The 23,965-nt window shown below is 31.9% G+C and overlaps 2 protein-coding genes across 2 annotated transcripts; one reads left to right on the forward strand and one right to left on the reverse strand.

The window, feature by feature from the left end:
* Positions 1-1,235: 1,235 nt before the first annotated feature.
* On the forward strand, positions 1,236-13,106 carry LOC143042111 (uncharacterized). Its single transcript, XM_076214368.1, has 7 exons — positions 1,236-1,540; positions 4,382-4,508; positions 4,867-5,094; positions 5,812-5,937; positions 7,110-9,484; positions 11,780-11,943; positions 12,801-13,106. Exons 2-7 carry the CDS (start codon positions 4,424-4,426, stop codon positions 13,054-13,056), a joined length of 3,234 nt encoding a protein of 1,077 aa, XP_076070483.1. The 5' UTR covers positions 1,236-1,540; positions 4,382-4,423; the 3' UTR covers positions 13,057-13,106.
* Positions 13,107-19,420: 6,314 nt separating this feature from the next.
* LOC143042112 (uncharacterized) lies at positions 19,421-22,389 on the reverse strand. Its single transcript, XM_076214369.1, has 3 exons — positions 22,128-22,389; positions 20,912-20,986; positions 19,421-19,912 (listed from the first exon to the last, which is right to left on the reverse strand). Exons 1-3 carry the CDS (start codon positions 22,348-22,350, stop codon positions 19,440-19,442), a joined length of 771 nt encoding a protein of 256 aa, XP_076070484.1. The 5' UTR covers positions 22,351-22,389; the 3' UTR covers positions 19,421-19,439.
* Positions 22,390-23,965: the final 1,576 nt, after the last annotated feature.

Here is a 23,965-nt window from a genome sequence, read left to right on the forward strand (position 1 = left end):
AGCACATACCAGAAAGTAGTACATATTTAACGCTAAATAGTTCCTACGCATGAGTGTAACTTTCAAAATATGTAGGATATTTAGGTATTTTTGGCATCAAATGAAAGCTGAAGGACTGGTGATCATTGTAGAACAATTTTGGACTTTTAATTTTAAATATTAAAAAAACTGCACCAAATTTTAAAAAGAGGATACATTTTGTCTGTTTGTCAGATCTGAAGTACCTGTTTTGGTACATCCGATGTTCCGGGAACCAGTTCTTTCTTATATGCCGTTAAAGGTATGTTGATTTTTTCAGTAGAAGACACCATAAAGTGTTGCTTTGACATGCAATGATTGCCACTTTATTTGAACTTAAAATGAAGGAGGTGTGCCTGCTTGAAATGAAGGAATTTAACATAGAAAGCAATGGGACCATGAATTAGTGGTGTACTTCCTAAACAATTTTTAATCTGAGCATGCACACTGAAGATTATGTTATATATATTTCAATAAACATATTCGCAGAACAAAAACATTTATTTTGAGAATCCCAGACACTATATTAGTTTTCACTTTTTCCACTAATTCCACGTGTTTTCATGTGATAGTAAACTCGTAGTAGCCCACAATGCAATGTAGTTCATTGAGTCGATTGGTCAGTTTTTCAAGGCAATCATTGGCCTTGTGTTTTGGAAATTACTATGCAAATATATTCTGACGTCTGGAAATCTAGAGTTCTCGACCTGTTTAAGTTTGAAATTTAAAATTTTGAATTGGTATTAACAAATGGTAACGGGAAATTAAAAAAAAAAAGCCGAACAATATCCGTATTGAGTCCCGGCCTTTTAATAAAAATCTTGAGTCCGTCACTGATTTTTTATTCATTATCAGCACTTGTTAAATTGTTTTCTCCATTTTGTTTTCTTTCATAACACATATACAAAGCTTGTAAGAGTAGAGAAGGGGAACGAACATTAAATAAAAGTTCAAATTTGAAAGGGAGGTAATACTTTTGTCACCACAATAAGTTTTTAAATACCACACTTAAAACCTCTATTTAAACCATTAGGAAAACCGTTTAAAAAAACATTCAAAAGAAATTATATTTATAGCTTCATTCATGACCAATCAAGTATAAAAGTTGTTTACTTTAATATATATATATATATATATATATATATATATATATATATATATATATATATATATATATATATATATATAAAAATATGTAATGTCATTCGATACAGGAAGAAGGATATCGGACATGTTGGGATTTAATTTGATATTACTTTGTTCATGTATATTACATGTAACTCATTAATATTTTCTGTGGAATTGGTTCCAGCATGGTTATCTCAGAACATACTTCATGAGAAATATACACTTAGGATACTGGGTAAACCAGCGACTTGTACCGAATAGAAAACATGGCGGATATAAGAAATTTCGTGTAATACTACCAATGCAGTATAACAACAAGATTTTGTTTAAATATGACATTGTGTGAATTTCTAAAGAAACTTACACGAGAAAGAAGTATACAACAGATGTGCTAGTAAGCTATTATGTAACGTTCGTTTTCTAATATTGTTTTTGCTATGACGGGGGTGGCTTGTTTTTTACTTTAATTTGTTCCGTTATTTTAACATAATAAAATACCTCTCAAAAACGATTTTCGCGATTGCGACGTGGGCTTTGAAACACTGCCCCCCCCCCCGAAAAAAAATAATTAAATAAATAAAAAATGAAAATCTATTTTACGTAATTAATGACAAATAATTTTACACAAACTTGATAATAATTATAAAAAAATTAATACTATAAATATTATAATATGTAATCCTCTCTATACAGAACATTTTGTGTCATAAATATAAATAGAGAAGAAGGTAAAGTTTGTCTCTACTACGTATAAATGTATCTAAAAATAGAAAATGGAAAACATTGTAAAATTCCCACAAGAAACCTATTCCATCTTATCCGGTATTCCGTGTAGGACTAAAGGAACAAGATTATAACATTGACAGTTCTTCTTTACTCTTCCACAACAACATAGAAAAGGAAAAAAAAAGTCGAAGATATCTCCTCTTTCATTGAATAGTCTTCAGTATTGAGGATAGGAGATTCGGTCATAATTTCGAAACTTGAATATAAAAACTAAAATAAACACAAATAAATGCTAAAAGGGATCTTCTGTTAAATCCAAACCTTTTTAAATAATGTAGCACGAAAGTTCTTATGAAATAAAAAGGATTATAACTACAATATGTAACTGTAAAATTGATGAAACTTCTATACGGTAAAGTAAGCCCGAGGTTAAAAAAGACGATTGAATCAAAAAGAGAAGATTAATAACCAGATATAAACACAAATATTTATGTAAGACAACAGCCAGATTAAAGTTTCCTTTCCTATGCTGTTTTCTGCCGTGCAACACACATGTACCTATACCACCCTTGTTGTATATCTGTCAGAGCCAAACAGATAAAGAACCGGGAATCAGTCTAACGTCTTTCTATGCTATTTCACCGTTTGAGTAGAAATGGATATTTTGAGCGTTTTACTCTTTCATAAACAGTTTGAATATCTATACTCAATATAGAGTATACTGAATTGTTCATGACTTACGATCAATCTTAGTTGTATTTTTTTTTTGTGAAACCGACTCCAGTAGAATAAGGTCAGGAAAATTAAAAACACAGAATCAAATTTCAGGAACTCACAACAATTTTATTATGGAATAAGCTACAATTTAGCCCTTTATTGTTTGATATTGTGATTACTGAAGTGTTTGTAGACAATCTTACTATCATGATTACTACAACAGGGTCCAAGATTACAGTTATTTCGTAGTGTATTTCTTTTAGAGAATAAATGAAAAAAAAAAAAAAAAAATCCAACAAGCGCTTTCTCAATAATATTTTTTATAGTGTGTTGTACTACTTTTGGGACAAATTATATCAAAATTATAGAAAACTTCATCATATCTAACTCGAAATATCAATGGACATTTTTTTTATCTTTATTATATTCACAATTTATATATACATATCACAGTTTACAATTACAATTACACATAAATGAAAAAATTGTAAATATTTAATGTCCTTTCTTTAAAATGGAAAATATTCTAAGATCACATATATCCGTAACATGAACTAGAGTGAGTACGTAACAGAAAATAAGTAGATTAGAGCGCTTTAAAATTACTGTTTTCTCGTATCAATTGTTCTTCAATATTGTTTTTCTATTTGTTCAAATATCTAATTTTTGAACTGACAAAGTCACAGCTATCTAAATATCCCCTAATTTTATTGAATAACACCGTTGATCGAGCTATCTTAAATGGAAATGTTATATACTCGTCTATGTATAAAGGGTACCCAAACTTGCCGAAAACTGTGGGCGAAATAAACTAGCTAGTAGAACACTCATTATTACAATTACCATTAAAAAGGTATGATAGATCGTTAATGATTACAGCATAAGTTCTTTTAAACGTCAAGCAAGGACATAAATCATACCACAATGTTAAAGTAATTTCTATAAAATCCAGCCGCATTCAGTCAGAACTTTAAACTTTTTAATTCTTTAAACCGACGTAAAAAAACAACCAATCAAAATACTGCTCTATAAATTTTGATAGTTAGAATAATTAAAATTGCACCATTAGTAGAAATGTAACGTATCGAATGCTTATATATGATATATATGAGCTGTGTCACATAAAAATTTCTCTTATTTAAGTGTATGTATAAATGTAGATTATTCCGTTTGAATGGTTGTACACTAGTCATTTGGGTCCGTTATAGGTTGCTGTTTGGTGTGAACTAACTTAAGGCTCCGTGTTGACGACCGTACATAGACATATAATGGTTTACTTTAACAAATTGTGACTTGTATGGCGGGTTGTCTCATTGGAACTCATACCACATCTTCTTATATCTATATAAGACATTGATTGATTTTGAAACCTTCTAATGCGAAATAAAAGGTGAATTTTGGTCTGTCTTGTAGGGATATCATTTGAACTAAATTTTCAAACGGGTTCAGACTTTTCATATAGATGTTTTCCTCCCTTGTCATTATTTTTGGTACTGACCGTCTTGTTGTCTGTTGTTTTTTTAACGACCTTGACTGGCTGATATAACCTTTGTATCTTGTCACTTGTTATACTGTTCTATGTAACATTATACCTAGGTTGGTTATCTCTGAATAATATTCAATATGCCTTCGTAGTATACAAATATTATTGTCAAACTGGTCAAATTACGGTCAGTTCCTTGTCTACATCACACCATGGTTCCTGCCAACAGTTGTAAAATCGTAGCTTGCATTGGATAGTGATTTAAATTCCAATTTCCTGTTTATTTGATTAATTTATTTTTATACATAGGTAGAAGAAGACCAGTACAATAATTGATCAGTTTCAATAAATATGGAGAAACACAGTGAAATTGATGCCGAACTTCGTATAGACTACGACAGTATGTGCAATAAAATAGCAAAAGAGCTGACTACAGGTAACACTTTTATCAAACATTACTGGATAGGCAAAAAGAATTCGTGCACTGACATCCTTTTGAGCATTTTGATTTGTACGCGAGTTATCGGCCATCAAAATGACGTATTTGTAGCAACACACTTAATAATTCAGTTTAATATTTCAAATTTTGAATTGTTTATTATTTGGTTTAAATCTGTCTTCGGTTTTCGAAGTTTCGAAACAAATGAAAATTTCTGATAATGTTTTTTTAGCTGTTCAAATTAAAAGAGGAGGTTTAAACTGGTTTCAGTTTTTATAAACAAAGCAATTTCGGACTAAAAAAAAAGAAGATTTTTTTCAAAGTTAATCGCAACTGATTTTATTTATTCTTTCAGAAGATTTAAAAGAAATAAAATTTTTGCTACGCGCTGACATAGGAAAAGCAACATGGGAGAATATAAAAGACGGAAAAGATCTTGTAACAGTTTTGGAGAGACGTGAATATTTTACCAGAAATGAAGTTACTAAACTAGAAAAACTTTTCATTGATGTCAAATTGTTTACACTAGCAACAGTTGTACGACAGTATAACGATTGTATACCTAGAATGCTGAAGATAGATGGTAAAAAAAAACTATGATTCTTTTCTTACTCAATTCAGAATGTAATGAAACTCTTGGATATTGTTTGTTTTTATTTGTAAATAATTTAATTTAGGATGTAACACGTCTTCTGATTGGCTGACGTTATTTTGTTTTCAGCCCATAGACATAATTTAGTCATGTGACCGTTACGTCATCAACGTATTCCCATGGTTTTCTACGGTTTAAAATGGAATTTGGAATTAAATTATAAGAAATGACTGTAATATTTTTTCTGTCAATTCGAAATACCATAAAAAATGTGGAGCACTCTGTTACAATGTAAATAACCCGCTACGCGCGTTATTCAGTGTGCAACAAATTTTTTATGTTATTTCTTCATAGACAGAAACAATATTACAGTCATTCCTTAAATAGATTAAAAAGAGGAAAGTAAGTTAAGCAAGTAGGCTTCAGGCGTGTTAAGAGTAATTTATGAAAGCATATCTATCCTACACGTTTATTCTTATTCTGCTTATGCAATATTATTAAATATCTAACAAAATGGTTAAACAATTGATATAAAGTCGTGGTAGAAAATTCAAAAGCTTTATATACCTTTTATTCGCATGGTTCAATAGTGTTTTTTTTAGTTGAAGATCAATGAAATCTTTAAACACGGAATGCCATGCCTTAACTGAATATCACTGCTCTTTTATTAACCAATACACGTTTTATTATAATATGTTTATTATCAAGAATCTGAAGGTATTGCAAGAAATTATGCAACGCATTCGATGACCATAGTTCAGAACTTTGTGGAGACGGAGAATTATCGAAGAATGGAGGAAATTATTAACAGAAAAGGAGCAGTTCTTGTCAAAGGTTCGGAATCAAATATTGTTACTATAGGTTGCATTTCTGTAAATATTGACAATGCAATTTCCCATAGGAACTCCTTTTACGGCTAAAACTGTACCACTTTTACTATGAAGTTTTGAAAAAAATCTTATCCTAGAATTGAAAGTTCATATGCACCACAATTTTTTTCAAAGGTCAAAATATAGGGCTGTGCGGCATATTTTCAACGTTTATATGCCCTGAACTTCTCAGAGTTTAAACTTACACTAATTTTCTTAACTACCCCTACCTCGAATGAAAAGTTACCACAGATTTCAATGTAAACAATATGCACGTGTTTATTTACTGGTAACATTCCCAAGTTCTGTCTCTGCGATATGGAACACAGAGAGCATAACTGGGAACCAGTATGTAAACAAAATTAATTTTCTATGAATATTCAATTACTCCCCAAAAGAGGCGTGTTTTGAGAAACAGCTGTATTTACAAAGTGCAACCTATACCATTGTAGTTTTTTTTATTCATTACTGAGATATTATTTTCATATCTTTTATAAATTTTGCATAATGAAATGTTATAATTTTCACCTGTGCTTGTGGTTTTGTTTGTTTCATATGCATTACACTAGCTTAATACTTCAGTTTCTGCATAAACTACATATTTTTTAAATTAAATTTCCATTAAGCGTAGGTCTGAACTATTGTCCGAGTTAAGTTATACGTTTGGACGTATCAGATCTACGTTTATATTCAATTTTTAGATCAGCTACTGCATAGCATTGTAATTCTTTCGTATGCTTGAATGCTTATATACATCATGCTTCATGCTTATTTGGTTTAAAACAAATGTTTTCGATGTATCTTTTTTTTTGGGGTTGCCTTTAATGTACATCTAATACTATTGTCTATAAAAAGAAATAAATTCCCGATTTAAAATTTACCCGTTATTATTTATAGTAAAATAAAACAACACCCCTAAAAACATCAAAAACGTAAACAAGAACAGTGAAATCTTTAATTCAGTAAGCCACAGAGCAACAAAAAAAGAATGAAAGCAAACAAACAAACAACAAAAAAAAAAAGAACCGATGAGACTAATTAAATTCTGAATTATTATATCAATGAAACCGTTGGTTCAATATTTACCATAAAGAGTTCACCCCCAAAAATAACAACACTACGCATGCTCTATTTCAGGACCACCTGGAGCAGGAAAATCGCAAAATGCATTTCACTATGCAAATAAATTTAGAAAAGAACATCAGCAATCCATAGTATGGAGAGTACATTGCAAGTCTACCCGGGAAATGCATTTGTCTTATACAAATTTGATGTTACGTCTGGGCATACGCGAAGTCATAAGATACAGCGAATCTGACATAAATGAATGTATTCGAATGATGTTTGATCGGGTTTATAAAAAGTTAACTGAAGACGAGTACACACAACATACACATTTGATTATAATGGACGATATGGAATCACCCAAAACTGCGCAAGAGGTTCACGAGATGATGGAATATTTCATTATTGCCAAAAACATATATGTCATAGGCACGTCACAACATCGGTATTCACCAATGCTTACGTACAAATACGGAACAGAAGTTTCTAAAATGACGGATAATGAGGTAATAGAATTATTCAAACTGGACAATAATACTAATGATCCTACAGATATAAACGAAATCAAGGAATTAGCGAAAAAAATGGACTATTTACCATTGTGTCTGGCTCTAGCAGCGTCATACATACGAATTACAAAAACAAGCATTGGTCAATACAACAGAAATTGGTCGGAGCTGCAAAAACAAGCACATGAAATTTCGACAGAGGGTAAGAAGTTTGATGCATCATACATTCTCACGTTAGAAAAGCTAGAGAAAGATTTACCAGAGAGTTCCAAAAACCTTTTGCAATACATACCTTATCTAAACAACAACACCATTCCTATTCAATTGTTAGAAAGCTTGTTAGAATATGATTCTTCATCAACAGAGACCGACGTAAATACCCTGTTAGCTGCTTTACATGACTATTCACTGGCAGCCATCAGTGGAAAAGGAGTCACGCGTATCATAGCTTTCCATAGCGTTACAGTTTGGTTTTTGGACAAGCGTAAATCTGAGAGCGAAAGACAAGAAGAGCGTTTATTTTTGTTGCGACATTTTTGTTATTATATTGACAATGATGCGAGACTTACAGAAACAATGAATCGGAATGTAAAGTTTCTTGAGCATGCATGTTGTTTATTGAGGAGTCTTGAGAAAAATGGCGGATATAGTTGCTTTGAAACAAAACTTTTTGAATGCTACCTGTGTTGCAGCGTGGGTGTCACATTTCATTTATATGGAAACACACAAGTATCTGCCGATTACTTTTTCAAAAAGGCAAAAATGTTTTTGCTTAAACTGATTCCTTACGAACTCAAAATATACGAAGGATTAAAGGAACGTAACGTGGATATGTCAAGCGTTGAAAATTTCCTGAGAGGCAACGATGAGATCAAATCAAAATCCAATGAACTATTTCGGACGCTGACTAGAAAAGCAAGAGAAATTCCTGATGATATGATAAAGAAATTTGTTCTGATGAAATATAGAAGCTGTAGAGATATTAGATTGTTAAGGGAATATGGTAAACTAAGTGAAACAGATATTCCTAAGAACCAAATTCCTGAGCAGTGTTTACAGAAACTCATAGACTGCAAAGTTATTCTGCCTTTAGAAGATGTTAAAGAAATTTTTCTTGCTGAGTTATTCGCAACAATCATGTATAACCATAGTAAAAATATGGTATTTATTGATGAGGCAAAAGACGAAAATGAAGATAGCTCAATTAATTCAAAAACACATACGCCTGAATATAGGGTTAACAGGGAAGCCTTGCATGAATATCATTATGCTTTGAACATTGCCGCAAAACTTGATGACTACATCAAGGAAATTAGTACGAATCTTCATTCTGTAAGATATATTTTGACGAAAAGAGGTGGTATTTATTATTTCATGCGCAGACTGAAAAGTAAAGAAATAACTTTTGAAGTAATCGAAACTTTAAATGAAATGATAAAGTCTGGTAGTGAAAAACTATATTTTGACTTCGGGGTTTTGAAAATGTGTAAGAATTATGATCTTTATCAAAGATGTATGATACAAAATATATTACGTATGAGTAATCTGGTTCTATCTGAGCAAGTACCGACTGAAAAAGAACATTACATACATCAAGCATTATTCCATTGTGATAAAATGGAATCTATCCTTTCGGAAATGGAGCCTTGGATAGCTTTAACAAGCGTTCATTTAGACATTGCAGAAACGTACATGACAGTGGTATCACCGCGCGCCGAAAAGGCAAAACATCATTTCAAAATGGCCTTTGAGAAACAAGAACTACCAACCCGCTACAAACTTAAAGCATATAAAAGCTTTGTTCGATTTTGTTATCAAAAAGGTGAAGTCGAAGACTTTGTATTGGCAGAACATTTCAGTCAAAAGGTACTGAGGCAAGCTACTCAAGATGAACAGAAAAAGTTTATAGAAAACTCTATTGAAAATCTTCGTAAAGAGGTAAGAATGATTAAACTCAAAAAACATATATAGTACTATAACTTATGACCAACAATTTCTCGAAACAGCAGGAGACAAATTTGTGTCTTCAGTCGTTATTTCAAAGTTATCAAAATCAGATCTTTCACTCTGCGACGTGAAACTAGTTTATCATAACGTTTTACAGCTAATTAAACAGAGAATAACGAAAGATCTCATAGTATCTCATTCAGATAAAATACATTATATGTCACAAAACCTAGTCGAAAGAAATGAAATGGTCCCGAATTGTTTCAAAGCAATGATGATTCTTTGTTACAAGCTGACTTTCAATGTTTTCCAAATGGTTAGTTTACGCCACACAAGAACTATATTAAACCTGATAACATTCAGAAGTTTTTGCCTCACTTGAAAATTAAAGTTTTAGGACCCTTTACAGCTTGCTGTTCGGTGTGAACCAAGGCTCCGCGTTGAAGGCCGTACTTTGAACTATAATCGTTTACCTTTTACAAATTATGACGTGGATTGAGAGTTGTCTCATGTGCGCTAATACCACAGCTATTGCGGCATTTATTTTTGAAAATCTAATAAACTGTAAGTTTTCCGACACTCATACTTTACACACATCTAAAGTTATCACTGTCATGAAATGATAAGTACTTTTTTTTCTAATTGTTGTATTTGTGGTTCAAAAAGTAGTAGTATATTTAGATAAAAGAGGGACGAAAGATACCAGAGGGACAGTCAAACTCATCAATTGAAAATAAACTGACAACGCCATGCATTGCTGTATACATTTTTGTCACTATAACGTATTTGTTTACTGGTTAATGAAAATACGTTTAGTGCACATGGTTTTGGATAGTGTTTTCCTATCGGTAGTATCTCATATATATGGAATAATTATGAGAATAATTTGCATCGCTTCCTAATAAAAGAGAGACACAAGATACAAGTCGAATCTAAACTGACAATTCCATGGCAAACAAAAAACCACCCCCCAAAACGATAAAAAATTAGCAACAGTATACAAATCACAAAAAAAAACTAAAAATCGAGCAACACGAACCCCACCTAAAACCAGGGTTGATATCATGCCCTCCGGAAGAGTAAACATATACTGTTACTAATAACACCCGTCTTGTTGCTCATAACAATTCTTTTTTTAATGGTGACTAACAGCAGTCTGTTATTATAACTTGAAGTTAATCAGAAGATTCTCAAAGAAGCTACTATGAAAAATCGACTTTGTCACATAATATTATCATTAAATCATAATACTTAAAGAAACGAAAATGAATTGACCTGCACACACGGAAGACGTCAAACGCTCCCCTCAACAGAAAGGTAACAAGTGCTACGATCTTAGCATAATTAGAACGATATGTTTTGATTGTGAATTTCCCATTCATAAAATGACGTAACTGTTCTAAAGCTGTGGTTATAAATCCCTCAAACGAAGCAAAATCTGAGTTTTGTCTGTTCTTTTAATGACCTTTTGTATTTATCCTTGAAAACACTTTATGTTTTTGAGTTTCTTAAGCGTGCAATCTCCTCAAAGGTTTATTTTCTTTAAAAAGCACGTGTTATGCGTTTCAACTACTACTGCGGGACTTTCTTATCATTTGCTTTGATTTTCCGTTGTTATTCTTTGTAGATCTTTTTAAAAATTTTTCTAATCTGTTCTTTTTATTCTTTTTATTCCCCACACCGTTGGTTTAAATAGACTAGTCTTGAGATACATGGGTTTTTACTAACTGTGTTTGGCTTTGAACTAGCTGTCAGTAACTACAAATACTCTCAAATTTTTCCTTTTTTTGTTTAAGATGAGGGGGAGAGATATACCATGTCACGTTCTGTCAGTCTTTTTGTTTGATGTTTTTTGTTGTATCGATTTGCTCAGTAAAGCATTTTGCAACGATTTTCAATTCGTGTTCTTAATTGGGCTGTAACAACTCTGTCTGCCTCGTAGTAGGGTTGAGCGTGCACACACATTTTTAACTCCGCCATATTCTGCATGTGTCTGCCTCAAGTCAGGAGCCTGTAGTTCAGTGGTTGTTGTCGGCTGATGTCTGATTAGGCCTGTAGTTTTCTCAATTGAATTGGTTCATATTTTTAATGTCGGGCCTATTATGGCTGACTACATGTATACGGTATGGACTTTTTCACTGTTGAAGGCTGTACTGTTGCATATAACTGCTTACAGCTACATTATTTTAACTTTGGTGGATAGTTGTCTCATTGACAATCATACCACATTTATTTGTTTTGAAAAACTATGTATTAAAAAGGCAAAATGTGTTTTCTCTCTCTCAGAAATCAAAACGACTTTCAGATGGTCTCGACAATAAATTGGCCACTTGCGATGTTAGTACATATTCAAGTAATGAGGACACAGAGACAGAGAATAAAGATGAACAAAAAGTTGAAGAATTGTCCGACAAAGCAAAAAGTTCCACAGATACTATCAGTAGCGTGAGGTAATGTGCACAAGTTTCTTTAATAGTGAAGTCTGTTAACTTAAGCGAATTAATAGCAGGAATAAAAGGATGGGAATTAGGTTACTATATTAATCAGTAAATATTTATATTTATAGTATGTTAAAGAAACAATTCTTAGCCCTGAACGCCATGATCGCGTTCAAGTTTGAAAAATAATAAAACCATTGAAATAAAAGCAATACAACATAATAAAAGGTAAATAAATGAAAAAAAAAATACTGCTATAAAACCTGATTACCATACAACAAACATACACACACATGAATATACAACTGCTAACGGTTAAATACAACACATTTAGTCAGATATTTTTAAAATATTGAAACAATCAAGTGATAAACAATTCAACATTAAAACATGAAAACTTATAATCCAGTCGATATTATGTATTTATATTTTGGCATTGCACACAATGTTTTTCTTAGACGATTTTCATTGTCTTTACAATTAATATATTATATGTGTACTGTTGGAATGTTTGAGGCAAAACGTATTTTAAATTCGCAAAGTATTGGAAGATTCAATTTTAGTGAATCATTTATATCCAGTCTGGAGGACTTCCTGTTGCGGAATAGAAATACTATCCCAGTAAGGGGCCTTCTTTTACTTTAGGGGTCCCAACCCGTATAGAGCAATACCAAACTATCCCTAACCCCAAACCTAACCCTAACCCATACCTAAATCTAAAACTAGCACTAACCATAAAACCTTACCTTAACATAGAACTTCCCCATATCTAACCATAACCATAAATGAACCCTTACTCTAAAGTATGGGGACCCTTAAAGTAAAAGAAGGTCCAGTAAGGTTCATGTTTATAAATTTTCATTATTTAGGGACGACTATGTTACAACACCAAATGACGATATGGCTATGGAAGAGAAATCTCAAGAAAGAAAACAAATCCTTTCAACACTTGATCGACTTGAACAGAATATTGTAGCTAAAATCGAAGAGATGCACGAGAAGCTTCTTAAGGTGGAAATTGAGAGGCTTGATGTAGACAAAAGAAGACTTGAAGTGGAGAAAGAACGATTAGAACTGGACAAAGAAAAAGTGCGACTTTTGTCGAACAAAGGCAACAAAACATAAAACCTGCCATGTCCATTATTACCAAAATATAATCTGTTGATAGCATTAAATTGTTTTTTTTTTAAATCTTGCTTATCCAGTCTATCCTCACCCCAAAAAAAACCTAACTTCACCTATTTACCATGTAGCTTTATAATATGAAAATGATTGGATTCTTTCTCTTTTTAAGCAGTCTTTTATTTTTGAACGATGAAAAAATGAATAAACTGATATACACAACATTGTTTTATACTGAGCAAAACATGTTCAGCAACATATATTCTTAAAAAAAAAGAAATTGCAAAAATTTCCAAAATAAACATATTTATAATCAATTTTTATGTCGTGTAAAATCGCCATGTTTTGTTTACTGTCTTTGTTATGATAACACATTATTTTGTTATGTATAAGTAGATTATAATTAAGATACATTATGTTAAACTAAAATCATTTGTTGCTTCACTCATTTTAGCTCAACCGGCTCAAAGTAGCAAGTGAATTTTTCTGATCATTTGGCATCCGCAATCTGTCGACAACGCGGTAGTTTGTCTGCGTAGTCGGTCTTCTGATATGAATCTGTTAGACCAAATGTTTATAAACTTTGCCACACTTATAATAAGGGTATTTAGTTGATTTCATCTGCGACCCAACATGACCGATATGACTAAAACTAGAACATTTGAGTAAAATGCAAGTTTAGTCTATATCTTAAAAACTACTATCACATCTATCCAAAGATGAAGATCAAACAGGTATTTAAATGTTCAGAATTGTGAGATCTATGTATTGTCTATTTACATTGTTAGACGACTTCTTATAGGAGTTATTGGTGTAGAATGATGAGTTAAAAAACAGTTTTTTGTTTTGGCATAAAATTATCAGGAAAAGACGATCTACACATAATATCATACCTGACCCAAATCCTAAGTTAACTCCATATTGGAGTAAATGACATTTAATGACGATTTTTATGATTTTGTGTATTAATTTGCATTATATCTGAAAAATTAAAATAGACCGATAGAAACTTAAATAAGAAACCATGATCGGTAAAATAATATCTTCAAATTAGTAAGCATGGCCCAAATCATTTGAAGACTTTATTTCAAGTTATCTTAGAAATGACAGTATATCCTGTCTATGAAGAAATAACATGAAAAATGTGGTGCACACTGAAGAACCCGCGTAACTTGAAATTTATAAGTTTGCACTAAGGTTGTTTCGAATAGACAGGTTTTTAAATTCTAAATTCGAATTGAAGGAATAATCGATGAAATATCGTTGATGATGTCATGATCACATACCAAAATTATGTATATGAGCTGAAATATATATAACTTTCAGACAATCAGAAGACGTATTCCATCCAACATTGAATTACTGCCCTTTTAAATTTTTTTTGCATTATATTTGACAGCATCTACAAATAAAATTTCATCGCAGAAATCGTCTTTAACTTCTTATTGGAGTCATACCTTAACTCTTAAGATTGAAATTGAACGTGTTTTTCTGCAGACAGCACATGGAACATCTTCATTCGGGGTACTGAAAAAGGTTGACTCGTATTCTGCACCATACATATAACCACCATTATAACCACTTGTTTTTGGAAGTCTGGAGGCAAACAAACATATTCTGATGCAGAACCTGAATGGCTGAATAATCCACCGCCGGCATATCCTAGAATTGAGTAAGATTTCAAAGGAGGACTGAGAAAAGCAAGTTAAGATGTATTCATAAATTAAAAAGATAAATCAATATTCATGTCAAATACAAAACTATATGTGTATGTCTATAAAAAGAGCAACCAGCAAATATAAAATGAATCGGATCGTTAAGAATGATGGACGATACTGCACAGATAAGCAAAAAGTTGTGATTGGTACTATAATACTAAAAAAATATCAAGATTGTCATCAGGAATGTTCAAAGCCAAATATTTGAAACCCAATTTGTATAAGTTTCAAAGCACGTGAAGTGCTATACATAAAAGTAGAACCTAGAACAATAGCCTAATATATCCGATGGCGCAACTTTGCCTAATTAATAACAATAACAAACAAACCATTGACCTCATTTTTTTTAACAGAGCGGAGATTATCATAAATGGGTTTCCTGTGTGAGCATATTTTCTTTAAAAAAATTAAAATATTATGAAGCCCTATAATACTTGTATTTGGACACCTATTTTCGGCATGTTTTATTTGTAGTATTTTTTTAAAATTTAATGCAATAATCAAATAGATAATAAAAGTACAAGTTATATATATAACTTATGTTAAACTAATGGTAACTTTCTGAAGATATGTAAATTTCCGACCTCAAATAATGTTGCTTTCATTGTGTCTTAAATTCGAAGTAACCCAATTTGTTTTTACCAGAGTACACTTGTTCTGTGTCCGTATTATTTGGACATTGCTTCCGTCCCCAGATAGTAAAGGTTGAACCAGTTCCTGTAATATTAATATGAGGCATATTATTTTATTGTTAATCTTTCAGTTAGTTAAACGTTTCACATTTAATTATGCAAACTGCGTTTGATTATGTCAGCAAATATCATAAAGATGGTATTTGTTGTGCATATTATACAGAGAGCACTGAAATAAGAGTACTCGCTATTTCATAACCAACTGCCTTTAATATATAAATCTGTATGTGCCTGTCTCAAGTCATGAGCCTGAAGTAATGTGGTTGTCCTAGGTTCATGTCTTTCATACATTTTAGTGTAAGAAATTGTACAGCCTTCAACAAGGAAATCCTTATACCTTATAGTCGGTTATTAAAATTTTCCGACTTGCAAATGTTAAAACAATGCAAACGAGAAAACTAACGATGCAATTTAGGTAAAAAAAAAGTCAGGATAAACTAAAAAAAAAAAGGCAGGACCGAACAGAGTGAAAAATAAAAAGGCAGGACAGAGATTACAGCTAAAAAAAAAGCAGGACAAAATTGTTCATCCTAGCCCCCCATAAAAATCAAATGGTAGCTCCCTTACTCCGTGTAATTGTGAATATGAGTCTTAAATGATTAGGTAAGATAATTGTTTTTTCACGCATTATATAAACAACATAATTTTTTTTCAGTAAATAGTATTTTTTGCGATCAAACCAAAGATCAAAAAAAGATCGAAAGTACACGTGGTATAATTAACGATACATGAATGCAGTATCCAATCATTGTATTGTGTAAACTAATAACAATACTAATTCAGTGTAGCTATAATAGATATGATAAATTATATATAAACATGACAAAAGAGTATAATAGCGAGTTTCATTTGATTCATATCTCCTGACCGGACACATTTCATGTGCCGTCATGAACTACAAAAGTTACTAGGTGACAGCTTGAATTTGCTTCGCAATTATCTGATTATAGAAATTCGAAATATTCTAAAGTTTTAAGTATGATTCTCTTATTTTTTTTTCTCTAATTTTATTTATGTTAATTATGTCCCTGATTTCATTTTGGAATATTTTAAAAATATCAATGACCTTGTCTTTCTTGTCAGACATGTAATATGCTTTATAAATTGAAAAGTAAATTATAGTTAAAAAATAGTTCATATCAAAATAATCTTCATATTCAATTTTATAGCCAGTTACTAAACTTTCTAGACTGAGTATATGCTCATCAACTTTTAATAGTGCTAGAAGCTGGTCAACTTTGTGCCAATACTAAACATGTTCACAACGATTTTTTAACCGTATACACGAATTTAAAAAATCTGTGATAACGAATTTAATTAATAATCAAGAATAATACAAAAAAAAAAAATAACTAAAATACCACATAACACACCTTCGTTATTACGAATTCAATCTGTGATAACGAATTCTACAATTCGTGACAACAATTTTAATTTGGGATATGAAATTCAAATTATATTTTTGGGGACGTTCAACATGGGCTTCCGTAGTTTCCGTACTAAACCTTATTCCGATAAAATATTTTAATTAAAGATCGTAAAACAATTTGCATACCTAAATAGATTTACCAGATAAAAACTAAAATTTCAACGTTATGCGAAAGATTTGCTGGAATGTAATAACCATTTAACATTAGTTATTAATATAAATTTAGAACATGTCTACAGTCTATTGGATTCGACCAAATATTCTCAACAATGATACAAAGAACGACGCTATTTCTTATGTTTACATGTTTGAACATGTATGTTTGTAAAATTTAAGTTCACACAGTCACTTAAAATTGGAAGTTTAACGTCAACAAAAACCCCCACCGTAAAACGGTAATTTGTTGCAAAATTAAGAACTTTTAAATGGGAAGGACAATCAGAATAGAATGTGCTGTCATTGTAAGATAACATTTGATGTAACATTTTCGTCTTTAACATAAATTTAGAGCAATGAAAAAATATTTGGAAATGACGTAAGGTCAGCTATCGTGTTTTCGATAAATGTGACAAAGTAAATTAACCAAAGCAAATATAAAATATCGTAAAAGTGTTTATTATATTTTTTAATCGTTTGAAACGTCGAAGTAAAAAGATACCATATTTTAGAAACAAATAAAAGTTGTAATTGCATAAACAGTTTGACTAAAAATACCAATAAGGCATTGCCTGTATTTGTTGTATGTATTAACAATTTAAATTTCAGAATCAAATTGATCATAAGAGTACAAAGCTTATTTTGTTTAAAAAAAAAGCTTTTAATTACCCGCTATACGGGTTTTCATTGATGAAGGCCGTACATATAGAATAATAATTGTGCATTGACTTGACATATCAATGATATAAGGATGAGGCTTAGAAACGGAGAAATGCGAGGCTCATTTTTATGTAGATGTATCCTTGTTTACTATAAAGTTTCACCCATTTAGTTTTGAATCATATAAAGATGGGTTTGAACCGACCAACAGCATTCATGTCTTAATTCACATACTTAAAAATTAAAATAACGTATGGTTTGTTTTATTTGTTTTAATATCTAACACCATTTGACATTAATTCATGCTAATTTCTCACTTAAAAAAAAAGATTTTTTAAAGATGACTTTTTGTGGACAACGCATGGCAACGTTCGGTATCTTTTACTCTTTCCTGTGAATACATCATCTGTTGATATATACTGTGAACGTTTGGGTATTTCTGAATACATCTACCATTTTTTAAAATATATGCATAATGGCAAATCAATGAAATACAAAAGATAATGAATAGTTCTTTAATAGCAGTTTAGGAACTAGTTTAAAACACTGAAATATGAGTTGTAGAATACTTAATCCTGGTATCTATGATGAGTTAATTTTCTAGAGGCCTAGATGAAACAGTATTTTCGTGTAATTCCTGTGTGTAATTTAGGTAGCAAATGCATGGTAGAGATCTTTAAATGTTGAGAAGAAAAATCTTCAAATCTTGAGAAGAGAGGCGAAAGATACCAGAGGAAGAGTCAAACTGATAGATCAAAAATAACTGAGAACTCCATGGCTAACAAAAAGGAAAAGACAAAAAGACAAAAAGACAAACAGACAAAATAGTACACAAGACACAACATAGAATACTAAATACTAAATACTAAACAACAAGAACCCCATCACCAACTGGGGTATATCTCAGGTGCTCCGGAGGGGTAATCAGATCCTGCTCCACATGTGGCACCCGTCGTGTTGCGCATGTTATTACAAACAAGGTTAATAATCTTTTTTCGGTAGGTCGCATTCGTTAAAAGGGAAGAGGTTTGTAGTTACGACATAAGGAACATATCCGATATCATATGTGCATCTTAATGAGTGACCTGCTAGAAATAGGCGTATTACGTATTCTTTTATTTATTTCTGAATAAATGTCCAAGATGTGATATTCGAATACCCACATCATTAATGCATTTATTGAAATAAGGATCAAAGGAGGGACGAAAGATGTCAGAGGGACAGTCAAACTCATAAATCGAAAAAAAAGTGACAACGCCATGGCTAAAAATGAAAAAGACAAACAGACAAACAATAGTACGCATGACACAACATAGAAAACTAAAGAATAAGCAACACGAACCCCAACAAAAACTAGGGTTGATCTCAGGTGCTCCAGAAGGGTAAGCAAATCCTTCTCCACATGTGGCACCCGTCGTGTTGCTATGTGAGAGATTAAGAAAATCAAGAGATTGTATATGATATTATCACGATTATATATACTGATAATCATCAACATAATGAAGTAATGGCGTTTTATAATCTTAAGGCTCCTGACGGGTTATTAGGTTTTGATTCACTAGTGACACCCGTCGTTTTGCACATGGTACAAATTCTCTGACAAGTCGTCTTGAATGATATAACAGTCGGGGAAGGAAAGGAGATTGTAGCTACGAAATGATTTTTTTTTAGAAATATGGCGATATTTTCAAGGCATGATACAGATAAGATAATAGCTCATGAATTTCCATTTTAGTGCACATGTACATGTACTATTTTGAGCACACAACACATGTCAGAGGATAATTGTGTACATAGGGAGGACACTGTAAGGCTCCACACTTGGCTAACAGAATAAAATAATTTGCCATTAGTATCTACAACACCAGCATTTAGGTATTCAGGATGGCTGTCCACACATACATATGATGACGCTGCTGCATGACTATGATCTCCTGAACCTAGATATCCATGGTATTCTATGTTCCATCCGTTATAACATTTGTTCTTCCCAGGAACCATAAGGATGGAAGTTGAACGTATCTTTCTGCAGACAGCACATGGTACATCTTCGTCATCTTTACCGAAAAAGTTCGATTCGTATTCTGCGCCATACATACGTCCACCATCATAACCACTAGTCTTCTCAAAATCTGGATCTGGTGGAAGACAGACATACTCTGCTGCGGAACCCGGATTGGTATAGTATCCACCTCCAGCATAACCTAACAAAAATAAAAAGGTCACGCTTAAGACAATAATCAAGAAATAGAAGAAAATATATCCGACTTCTGGTTCATAAATACAACATTGTACAACGATCTATACAATCTGCTGTTGTATGGAATATTAATACATTTTAATATATTTTTGGCGTATCTATAAATTTAAAATCTAAAAAATCATATTTTTTTTTTTTATAATTTAAGTATTTTTATTCCTCTAAATTTTAAATGAAATTTATTGTTATAATTTTTGAATTCAATTTTAATTCCGTAATACATCTCCCTCATTCAAAGCTGTTTCAATGTCTGAATTAGAGTATGATTCAGACCTTTTTATGGATTAAATCAGATTCTCAAAGTATCCTTAAAGTTTTGGATTTTGAAATATTTTGGTGTCAAGCATGCGCACTTCTGAAGAATCATTAATGTGGGAAATGCGCATCTCGTGCACTAATTTTGGTATATTTAACATTGTTATTTTTAATTTTTCGATGTCTGTGTATATGGAAAATGTCAAACGAGAAACATCTACGAACCACACCAACAAACGACAACCACTGAACAGCATGCTCCTGAATTAGACCATTAAACAGTGGAATATAAAAATGTTTCAGTAAATGCAGATGTATGTTTTCTCAGCGACGCTCCCATTTTTATCAGTCTGTTGACGCATCACTTTTATTATTGTTCTCATCTTATTTGTTTATAGTATCTTCTGTTGCATCAAGTTTACAGAAATATGGATACTTTTGTATTTTGGAAGATCAGAAAATAACCTCCAAATCGTTTTTGGGTCGTTTACATTGACTTAAAACACCCTTTAATTTATCATAAAAACGAGAAACGTTTTGTTTTGTAAATGAAAGACAATTCACGGCAAAATCTTACTACAGTAAACTAGAACAATTAAAATATAAAATTAAATTACATTCTTGCTTTTTTGCACGAAGAAATCTTCAACAAAATGTTTTACAATCATGATGAGAACATAATAATTACCCGAATACACCTGTTCTGTGTCTGTGTGATTTGGACACTGTTTTCGTCCCCAAATAACATAGGTAGAACCAGTGCCTGCAAAAGAGTAGAGAAGATTAAGATGTTATTCATTGGTTTTCTCTCAATGATCTTTGTTTGTTCTACATTGATGAATCGTAGAAGAAGAAAACAATTGTGTGTATGTTTATGAAGAACATTTTCCGATATAAACTAAATGCAGCCTTATAGTGTTTCGTTTATTTATCTAATAACCTCCTTTCTTTTGCAAATATTCTCTAACAATTTAACCAGTTATGACCAAGAATCAAACTTTTGTCGGATTAAATGACAAACCAGAGAAGGAAAAGCAGCAAGATTGGTTTACTTCTACTGTTCAAATTCTAATAACAGAGTTTAATGTCTTTAAATATTAGCTTTATTTATACGAAGCTGAGAACAGGGCTAATGCAAGCTGCAGCCAGCTACTACTCCTGTTTTGAGCCAAGTACAAATACGGCTGATATATAAGGATACTAACAGTTATTTTCTTTATCCTGATAAATTGAGTATTGCATTTGCTATGAAAGTCAGAAAACTCACATTTATCGCATTTAATTATATTTAAAATCCTTTGAGGACCGCGTAGTAATACTAAAATAACACATTCAGCTGAAGACGGATTCGCAGAAAAGAGGCTTGAATGGTTAACAATAATACGTGGCTCAGATTAAATAATTATTTCATAACATACCATAACGATTCATTTCAACAGTAGAAGTTAATAGCAAAGCATCGTCAGTGTATGATTTGTCTTATGCCTCCGAATTGTGAACTTAACTTCACTGAACATACTGAAATTCACATTTCTGCATGGTTGATTGACAGACTCCTGACTTGGGACAGGCATATACATACAGAATGTGCCAGGGTTAAACATGTAAGCGGGTTCCCATCCCTCCCCTAACATAAGAAAGATGTGTAACAGTAAAACATATGAACGAACGGTAAAAATCAGTAGTTATTTGTTTCCTCTCAATCGATTTATGAACTTTGAACACCGGTATATACTGTTGCCTTTACTTATTTAACATAATGAACATGCCATTTTAGCAAATGTACTTTTTTTTTAACTTTTGAGTTTTTCCTTGATTACATTGAATTTGCCTGATATATGAATATTTTTCAATTCGTTTAGTGATCAATACACTAAATTCAAAGTTATTGGTATACATTTTACCTTCAGCAGATTGCAATTGTTTGATCTCTGATTGTTGTAACTGTATGGTAAGTGATTGTTGTTTCACAGTGTTGTTAAGGACCGATAACATATTCTCCATGCGGTTCAAACGATCATTGATGACATCTGGGTCATTCAGTAATAGACGTTTTGCATCCTTTTCTCCAGCAAAACAAACTGTCAAAGCACAAAATGCCAGAACACATTGAAAATATCCTTTCATTGTCTAACGGTCGGAATCCTTATCTGTTCTCAAGCGATTCGAATGTCAACGAGATTATATGAATTGTAAATGCATTCCTATACATTTATGTAGTTCATGTACAGTATATGAAAGATAAATATCCTTTGAACTTAAATGTACCTGTTATCTTTAAACAGAATAAATTTGACAACATCACTAAATCCTACAAAATGTTTATGATAATACCAAGAAAGCGACTATTTGGTTCTGGTGGGTTTGGTTAGTGATTGGTTCGAAAGTTTGTACTAAGTCGCGTCATAATACTTCTTTTGTAAAAAATACAAACAGAAAATATTTATTATCAATCGGAAGCTGATTTAGAAGGTTTTCGTTTTACATTTTAATCCTGAGCTTTTATTGTTTATTTTTTTCTGCCAGGCTCGAATAGCTGTATATAGATAAATAAAAAACGAATTTCATTTTAAGATTTTCTTTTATTTGTTGGTGTTTCAATTGTGGAAAAGAGGACACCTTTTACTCACCTGTGATACAGCTGTAAATAACGGTCAACCAACTCGTGAAGGCATCTGCTAAAATTTCGAAGAGATGACTTAAAATTTCAACAATTGGAACTATTGAATGAAGAAATGCCTTGTTAATAGACCACTATCGCACACGCTCACCGCGATCTAAAATAAATTCAGATAGTGGTGAGGTCGCGGTATGAGCGGCATGAAAATGTAATTTGTTTGTTTCTTTCACGTTGCTACTACGTCCTCATAACGCTTCTTCAATGATCCAGCTACGATTTTACCACGTTGTCAGCATGCTTATTCTGCAACCTCACTACGACAATCACTATCTTTCTACGCTAATCAATCCTCACTACGACCGTACCATGATTTATCCGATTGCAACATGATCTTACCACGCTTCTACTGCGATTATAGCACGATCTAACCACGACCATACTACGATGATACCACGTTGAAACCGCGATCTTACAACGATATCAGCAATAACGTCAACAACGTCAACAACATCGTGTTTAATACAAATACTGTATCATTCCTTCGATTTCTCACTGTATACTGTACAAGTCAGGAATATAGCAGTTGTTATCAAATAGTTCGTTTCTATGTGCGTTGACGTTTTTCTTTTGTAGCACGTCGATGTTCTTTCTTTGTTTTCCTATATATAATTGATATGTTTCCCTCGGTTTTGGATTTTTGTTCTCTTCAAATCGATTTATGACTTTTATACATTGCGGTATACTATATATAGCTACTGTTTCCTTTATTTATAAGAAGTTACTTATAATATTGAAATTGAATTTAGTTTCGTTCTATTTACATCATGATGTGATATCTCTGTATAATCCATACAAAGTTTGTATTTTTTTTTATTCAAAACTTAAGCTTAAAAAAACCCAACATCAAGTTATTCTACTTTAAAAGTTTATTTCTTGTATATTGATTCACAGGCATGAATGGATGTTAACGAACAAGTGTCTAATGCGACTTTTGTTATAGGTTATACGACCGACCAACGTTTTTATACTCGTTGTATAGAATTATTGCTGATATTTTGACGAATATTATTTATGATATAAAAAGAAATTGATATTTATATGTTTTTGTAGGAATCTGATGTA

Source organism: Mytilus galloprovincialis, chromosome 8, assembly GCF_965363235.1.
Source record: "Mytilus galloprovincialis chromosome 8, xbMytGall1.hap1.1, whole genome shotgun sequence".
In the NCBI taxonomy this organism is placed as follows: Eukaryota; Metazoa; Mollusca; class Bivalvia; order Mytilida; family Mytilidae; genus Mytilus; species Mytilus galloprovincialis.

Coding starts and splice junctions, on each gene's coding strand:
- LOC143042112 (XM_076214369.1), bottom strand. CDS start 22,350: ATGAAAGGATATTTTCAATGTGTTCTGGCATTTTGTGCTTTGACAGTT. Junction 20,987..22,127: donor ACAATTGCAATCTGCTGAAG/GTAAAATGTATA, acceptor ACTCTTTTGCAG/GCACTGGTTCTACCTATGTT. Junction 19,913..20,911: donor CACAGAACAGGTGTATTCGG/GTAATTATTATG, acceptor TATTTTTGTTAG/GTTATGCTGGAGGTGGATAC.
- LOC143042111 (XM_076214368.1), top strand. CDS start 4,424: ATGGAGAAACACAGTGAAATTGATGCCGAACTTCGTATAGACTACGAC. Junction 5,938..7,109: donor AGGAGCAGTTCTTGTCAAAG/GTTCGGAATCAA, acceptor GCTCTATTTCAG/GACCACCTGGAGCAGGAAAA. Junction 11,944..12,800: donor GATACTATCAGTAGCGTGAG/GTAATGTGCACA, acceptor TTCATTATTTAG/GGACGACTATGTTACAACAC.